This window comes from Antrostomus carolinensis, unplaced genomic scaffold (genome assembly GCF_000700745.2).
Source record: "Antrostomus carolinensis isolate BGI_N321 unplaced genomic scaffold, ASM70074v2 scaffold30775, whole genome shotgun sequence".
Classification (NCBI taxonomy): Eukaryota; Metazoa; Chordata; class Aves; order Caprimulgiformes; family Caprimulgidae; genus Antrostomus; species Antrostomus carolinensis.
In genome coordinates, this window is record NW_010316267.1 from 1 (window position 1) to 6999 (window position 6999).

The 6999-nt window shown below is 54.2% G+C and overlaps 1 protein-coding gene across 1 annotated transcript in view; it reads left to right on the plus strand.

Moving 5' to 3' along the window:
• Window positions 1-60: 60 nt before the first annotated feature.
• The window catches only part of CHTF18 (chromosome transmission fidelity factor 18), a gene marked incomplete at its 5' end in the record, with an annotated part of 10446 nt that continues 3507 nt past the window's right edge, over window positions 61-6999 (plus strand). The window contains 9 exons of the mRNA XM_010168233.1: window positions 61-184; window positions 328-461; window positions 1504-1597; window positions 1671-1769; window positions 2113-2243; window positions 2506-2668; window positions 3063-3287; window positions 3389-3538; window positions 4374-4504. Of these exons, the coding sequence (XP_010166535.1) occupies window positions 61-184; window positions 328-461; window positions 1504-1597; window positions 1671-1769; window positions 2113-2243; window positions 2506-2668; window positions 3063-3287; window positions 3389-3538; window positions 4374-4504 (1251 nt within the window). The remainder of the gene's footprint in view (window positions 185-327; window positions 462-1503; window positions 1598-1670; window positions 1770-2112; window positions 2244-2505; window positions 2669-3062; window positions 3288-3388; window positions 3539-4373; window positions 4505-6999) is intronic.

Consider the following 6999-nt stretch of genomic DNA (forward strand, 5'->3'; position numbering starts at 1 on the left):
GTGATGCCGTGCCAGGGGTGATGCCATGCCACAGCAGCCTGGCACTGATTTCTTTTGCAGTGATGACCGCAGCCCCGAGGTTTTCAAAACCGGCATTGAAGCTGCCACCCAGATGAAATCTGTGCTGGGTGCCAACGAGAAGCCCAACTGCCTGATCATCGATGAGATAGACGGCGCGCCCGCGGTAAGCCCGGCCTGGATCTGGCCACCTTTCCCATTAACTGCTTAATTATCACTCTCTTAGCAGCTCAACAACTTTAGAAGCGCTTTCTTGCCTCTGAACAGCAAGAACTCATCCCTTATATCCTTGATTTTCTTTTTCCCAAGGCATCTATCAACGTGCTGCTGAACATCATCCACCGTAAGGACGCGGAGGGTGAAGCGGTGGCTGGCACGGGCCGGAGGAGGCGGCGCGAGGGTGGGCTGCTGCTCAGACCCATCATCTGCATCTGCAACGACCAGTTAGTGTCATCTGTGTGTGTGGGGAGGGATGGGGAGAGGAGACCCCTGCCCCAAGTGAGAAGGTGGTTGTTGTTGCCTCCAGCCAAATCCTTCCTGCACTGAGTTATCTGCTGTCAGACCCGTGGCTTAGAGGTACCATAGGGAAAGTAAAACTACAGCACGTCCAGCTTTCCTGAAACCCCCCAGGTTTTGCATCTGCTAGGTGTGAGCGTGCACTTGTGTGTGTGTGTGACCAGGCGTGCAGTGGTGTACAGAGAGCTGCTAAATCATAGAATCTCAGACTGGTTTGGGTTGGGAGGGACCTTAAAGCTCATCCAGTCCCAACCCCCCTGCCAGGAGCAGGGACACCTTCCACTAGACCAGGTTGCTCAAAGTCTCATCCAACCTGGCCTTCAACACTTCCAGGGAGGAGCAGCCACAGCTTCTCTGGGCATCCTGGGCCAGTGTCTCACCACCCTCACACCAAAGAATTTCTCCCTCAGATCTCAGCTCAGTCTACCCTTGTCCAGTTTATAACCATTGCCCCTTGTTATAATATAAATAAATAATACAAATAACCCATCTCTCTTTGGGTGGAGCATTACGTCTGATGAGTTCCTGGCTGAGGGAACTGGGTTTGTTGAGCCTGGAGAAAAGGAGGCTGAGGGGAGACCTTGTGGCTCTGTCCAAGTCCCTTGGAGGAGGGTGGAAAGAGGTGGGGGTGGGTCTGTTCAACCAAGGACCAAGGGACAGGACAAGAGGAAATGGGCTCCAGTTGTGCCCAGGACAGTTAAGATGGGATGTGAGGAAGAATTTCTTTGCTGCAAGGGTTCTGAGGCATTGGAAGGGGTTGCCCAGGAGTCCCCATCCCTGGAGGGATTGAAGAGTCGTGTAGACACAGTGCTGAGGGACATGGGTTAGTCGGGGACTTGTCAGTGTTGGGTTTATGATTGGACTTGATGATCTTCAAGGGCTTTTCCAACCAAAACCATTCCATGATTAGTGGCTGGGTTTCTTCCTGTGCTCAGGTCACTCAGACACCCCTGTGGTTCCTGTCACCAGGTACGTCCCTGCCCTGCGCCCGCTGCGGCAGCAATCCTTCCTGCTCAGCTTCCCTCGGACGGCTCCGTCCCGCCTGGCCCAGAGGCTCTGCGAGGTGTGGTGAGGCCCAGGGCTCCTCTCACCCCCCTGGCCGCCCATCCCTCCCTGCTGACCCCCCTCTCCTGCAGATCGCCCTGCGGCAGGGCATGCGGGCGGACACGGGCGCGCTGCTGGCGCTCTGCGAGAAGACGGAGAACGACATCCGCTCCTGCATCAACACCCTGCAGGTACTGGTGGCACCACGAGGTCCCCGGGGGATGTGGATTTGCTGTGGCTCTTGTCTTGATCTGGGCTTAGATGGGGATGGAGGAAAAAAAACTGTGTGTGCTGGGCAGATCCCTAAAATGCCCACCCTGTCCCATGTCATTTTGGACCTCAGTCCTCCTACAATGTGCTGGTGTTGGGTTGATGGTTGGACTTGGTGATCTGAAAGATCTTTTCCAACCTTAATGATTCTATGAAAAGTGAGGTGCCTCTGTCTCCAGCTCCCCCCAGCCCCAGGTAGCTGTTGTGGGCATCCCCTCCCTCCCCACGGTGACCATCCCCACCACCCCCTCTCTTGTGTTGTAGTTCCTGCACGGCCGAGGCCAGAAGGAGCTGAATGTGCAGATGGTGCAGACCATGAAGATCGGTTTGAAGGACCAAAACAAGGGGCTTTTCTCCATCTGGCAAGACATCTTTCAGCTCCCAAAGGTCCAAAGGTAAAAGTGGGGATTTATTAGGTCTGCTGTCTGCTTGGGGCATGCTGCTTTGTGGTATTCCAAGACCTGCAGTGGAGAAACCTGAGGGGTCCTGGAGAGCTTGTCTGATTTGTGTGTCCAGATGCTCTTTGGGTGTTCTCTTTAGTGTCCAATAATTTGGCATCAGTGTTGCCTTCAGTCCAGTTTGCAGGGGTCCAAATATTCCTTGTTGGTCCATTTAGCGCCGTTGCACCCTGAGCTCTTCCCTTTGGGATCCCCCCAGGCACAGGATAGGAATGGACCCCTCTTTGCCAGCCCAGCTCCTGATGGGCGATGAGGACCTGTCACACCTCAGGGGGACAGCTGGCCTCAACACACCCTCCCACCGCTTCCACCACATCTTGCACCTCGCCGTGTCCTCGGGGGAGCAGGAGAAGCTGGCCCAGGTAGAGCATCTCTGGAGTGGTGGGGAGGAGCTGGGTCCCTTCCTCTGCTGTGCTGGCCAGAGCAAGGGCAGCTCCTGATCTGGGGTGTCGTGGCTGGTGGGTGCCTTGGGAAGTGGTGCCTGTGGTAGTTGTGGATGTTGTGTTGGGGTGTTGGGCTCTGTTGGATGCTCTGATGGGATTAACAGGCTGCCCAGAGAGGTTGTGGAGTCTCCATCTCTGGAGATGTTCAAAACCCACCTGGATGCCATCCTGTGCAACCTGCTCTGGGTGAACCTGCTTTGGCAGGGGGGTTGGGATGGGTGATCTTCTGAGTTCCCTTCCAACCCCACCATGCTGTGATTCTGTGATTGTCTGTCTGTCCTCGAGCTGTCTCTAATCCTGCATCTGCTTCCAGGGTCTGCACGAGAATTTCCTGAACATGAAGCTGCGGGACTCCAGTTTCAGCTCGGTGTGCTTGGCCCTGGAGTGGTTGGGCTTCTCCGATCTTATGAGCCAGGCTGTCCTGCACAAGCAGAGCTTCCAGCTGATGCGGTACCTGCCCTTCCTGCCCGTGGCTTTCCACCTGCTCTTCGCGGCCACCAGCATCCCCCGGCTCGCTTATCCCAGCAGCCAGCCCGAGGCAAGTACCAGCGATGGTGGCAACGTGGCTCCAGCTCTGTCACCCATGGGGACATCTGTGGTTGCAGCCATGGCTGAGCTGTCCCTGCCCTCTCCACCCAGGCCCTGGCCAAGCTGAACCACATGCAGAACCTCGTCATGTCCATGGTGTCGGGGATAACACCCGGTGCCCGCAGCCGCATGGGACAGCAGTCTCTCATCCTGGAGGTGCTCTGTCTGCTGCTGGACATCATCGCCCCGAAGCTCCGACCGGTGAGTGCCACCAGGCCCCTCTCACTGCGGTGGCAGAAATCCTGCCTGGGTGATGTGTCCCCTCTGCAACCCCCGCCCTGAGGACTGGGACGTGTCCCCTGCACTGCATCCCTGGGATTCCCAACTGGTGGATGTGCAGGGTGGTGTCCTGGACCTCTGCACCCAGGGGTGGGCTTGGCCTGAGCAGGGATTTGGGGGGCTGTTGTAATCTCCTTCCAGCAGCTGGTTGACCTGCATGTGTGACTGTGTTGGGTGCATTTACCCTTGGGCCATCAGAGGGGTCTGTCCCTTCTCTGTGGCGTTCGTGTGTCCCTTAGAGAAAACTAAACTTGGTCTGAACCTTGTGAGTATCTGTAGACCTCATGGGGGTCTAGAACTTCCTCCCAAGGGGCAGAGGAGGGGCAGGCGCTGATCTCTTCTCTCTGGCCACCAACGAATGCCAGGAGCAGAGGAAATGGTAGGAAGATGTGGCAGGGGAGGGTGAGGTTGGCCATGAGGAAAAGGTTCTTGAGGCAGAGGGTGGTGGAGCACTGGAACAGGCTCCCCAGGGAGGTGCTCATGGCACCAAGCCTGACAAGATTCCAGCAGCATTTGGCCAAGGCCCTGAGGGACATGGTGTGAATGTTGGGCTTGTCCTGTGCAGGGACAGGAGTTGGACTCCATGATCCTTGTGGGTCCCTTCCAACTCATGACATTCCATGATTTGAGGATTCTATGAGTATTAACTGTCCTTTCTCCTGTAGAGACAAACCTTCTGCTTCAGGTTATTTTGATGGTTGAAGTCATTCTGGATTACTGATGTTCTCCCCTTGCTGGGCTCTGCTTTCCTCCCCAGGTGAACACGCAGCTCTACAGTGCGAAGGAGAAGCAGCAGCTGGCAGATCTCATCAGCACCATGCTGGCCTACAACCTCACCTACCACCAGGAGCGCCTGCCCGAGGGCCAGTACGTCTACAAGCTCGACCCGTAAGTCCCCAGGGTGGGGAGAAGGTGTTGGGGCTCCAAAATAAGAGCAGAGAGTTCAGGAAGGTGTTTGAGACCAAAGGAATTGTGGTGTTGAGTTGGTTTCCTGCAGCCAGAGGTTCCTCTGGTGGTGGCAGCTGGGTTGGTGCCCGGTGCTGGGATGGCTGCAGGGAGATCATAGAATCATAGAATGGTTTGGGTTGGAAGGGACCTTAAAGCTCATCCAGTCCCAACCCCCCTGCCATCAGCAGGGACACCTTCCACTAGACCAGGTTGCTCAAGGCCTCATCCAGCCTGGCCTTCAACACTTCCAGGGAAGGGGCATCCACAACTTCTCTGGGCAACCTGTTCCAGTGTCTGACCACCCTCACAGTGAAGAACTTCTTCCTAATATCTCATCTAAACCTCCCCTCCTTCAGTTTAAACCCATTTCCCCTTGTTTTGTCATTAACTGCCCTTATGAAAAGTCCTTCCCCAGCTTTCTTGTAGCCCCTTCAGGTACTGGGAGGCTGCTATAAGATCTCCCTGGAGCCTTCTCTTCTCCAGGCTGAACAGCCCCAACTCTCTCAGCCTGTCCTCACAGCAGAGCTGCTCCAGCCCTTGGATCATCAAGATGACTTTCTCCACATGGGCTCTGTGGGGATTATCTGCTTTTTTGCCCTGTTTTTTAAGGGAGGAGCCTGGGAGCCTGAAACGGGGCTGGTTTTGCTTTAATGGGATTAAAGGAAAGGGAGCAGCTGCCTTTTGCCTGGTACCAGAGATGGACCAAAGCTGCTGGGGGCTGGTGGCAGCAGGTCCACCCGGTCACGTTGCCTTCAAGGAGGTGATCACAGAGTGCTCGTAGCTGTGGTTGGAGCATGTTGTCCAAGACAGACTTGTGCCTTGATGAGAGAAAGCAGGAGGAAGAGGAAGGAGAAAACTGGGCAGTGTTACCCCTCTTTGCAAAGCCAGATGTTCTCCAAAGACTCCTGTGAACTTCCTGTAGCACATTAACCACTGAGGACACGTCCAAACCTTGGAGCTGGTTTCAGTCAGGGACAGGACAGTCAGGACTGGAGATACTGGGGTTTTTTAGGGGGTTTCAGACATTAACCATGAGTAATGCAGCATCTCCCCTCCCTGCATTGCTGCTCTCCCAGCCAGGGCAGAGCGTGGGGGGACACGGGCAGAGCGTGGGGGGACACGTAGCTCATGCCAGGGCTGGAGCTACAACCGGTTCCTCCTGCCACGGTGAAGCTCAGCTGCACCTGGAGATGTTTTTACTCTCAAAAACCTTGTGATGGGGCTGCTTAGGGTGTCCTGAGTGATGTCCCCACGCGCTTGCCTGGTCCTCACCCACGCTGGGTGGGAGCATGTGGGTGCTGTGTCAGGATGGGAGAGTGAGTGAGTGAGTGAGTGAGTGAGTGAGTGAGTGAGCTCTTGGGTTTAATTGCTGAATTTGTGTATTAATAGCTGCCTGTTGCTGGACTTGGGTCTCCTCACTGTGCTTTAAGTCTCTACGGAGCTGTAAACGCTGTCGGGGCTTTGGTGAAGTGATACAGACCCCACCACAGCTGGGAGCAAGGCTAATGTCTTCCTGGTGCAAAGTTAATTACAAAAATTAGCCTCTGTTTAATCAAGCAGCTGGATCTAATTACAGGGAAGTTTTTTCCTTTTTTTTTCTTTCTTTTTATTATTTTTTTCCCCATGGAGAGGCTTGTGGGAGCTACAGGGGCTACAGGGATCCATCCTCCCCTCCCCACGCCACGCTGTGCCACCAAAATGCAGCCGTGGGGAGGAAACCCCAGGACCTTGGGAGCCGTGTGGCACAAGCAGGAGTGTTGTTTTGCTTCATTTTTATTATTTTTTTAATTGTTTTTTGGCAAATTCTGAGCCTGTTTCCTGGCCATGCACAGCAATGACACAGGGGTGTCACATCCTGGTGGCAACTGCGAGTCAAGTCCCAGCATCTCTCTGGTGAACGAAGCTGTTGTGGACAGCAAAACCTGTTTTTTTTTTTTTCTCTGGAAAACTTTTTAAATTGTAGATTTAAATTTCTAAATTTAAATTGTAGATTTCTAATTTCTAAATGACTGTAAAATCATCTGACATAGGACTTTGCTCCCTTTATTTTTAAGGGAATAATATTGAATGTGTGAATTACATGTGAAATACTTGTAGCTGGCAGGAGAACCAGCCCAGCTGCTCCTCGGGGCCAGGGCTGTGCCTGGGCTTTGCTGTGCTGAACCAGCCTGACTCCAGATCTGGTGTAACCAACCTCGTTAAGGATAAAACTGCTCTAATGAGCCCAAATGACTGTCACTGGCTGCATCTCAATTAACCAGCTCCCCGCAGGCAGCCGGGGGTTCGTGCGAAGGGCCGTGGTGCTGCTCGTGCCCAGGCTGGGATGTGACTGTGGCTTTTTCAGGACAATCTGTTCAGCACGGACCCGGCTGCAATTTCCTCTCTTTGCATTAAAAACCAAGATTAAAAAGCGTGTAATCCCTCCCGAGTTCCTG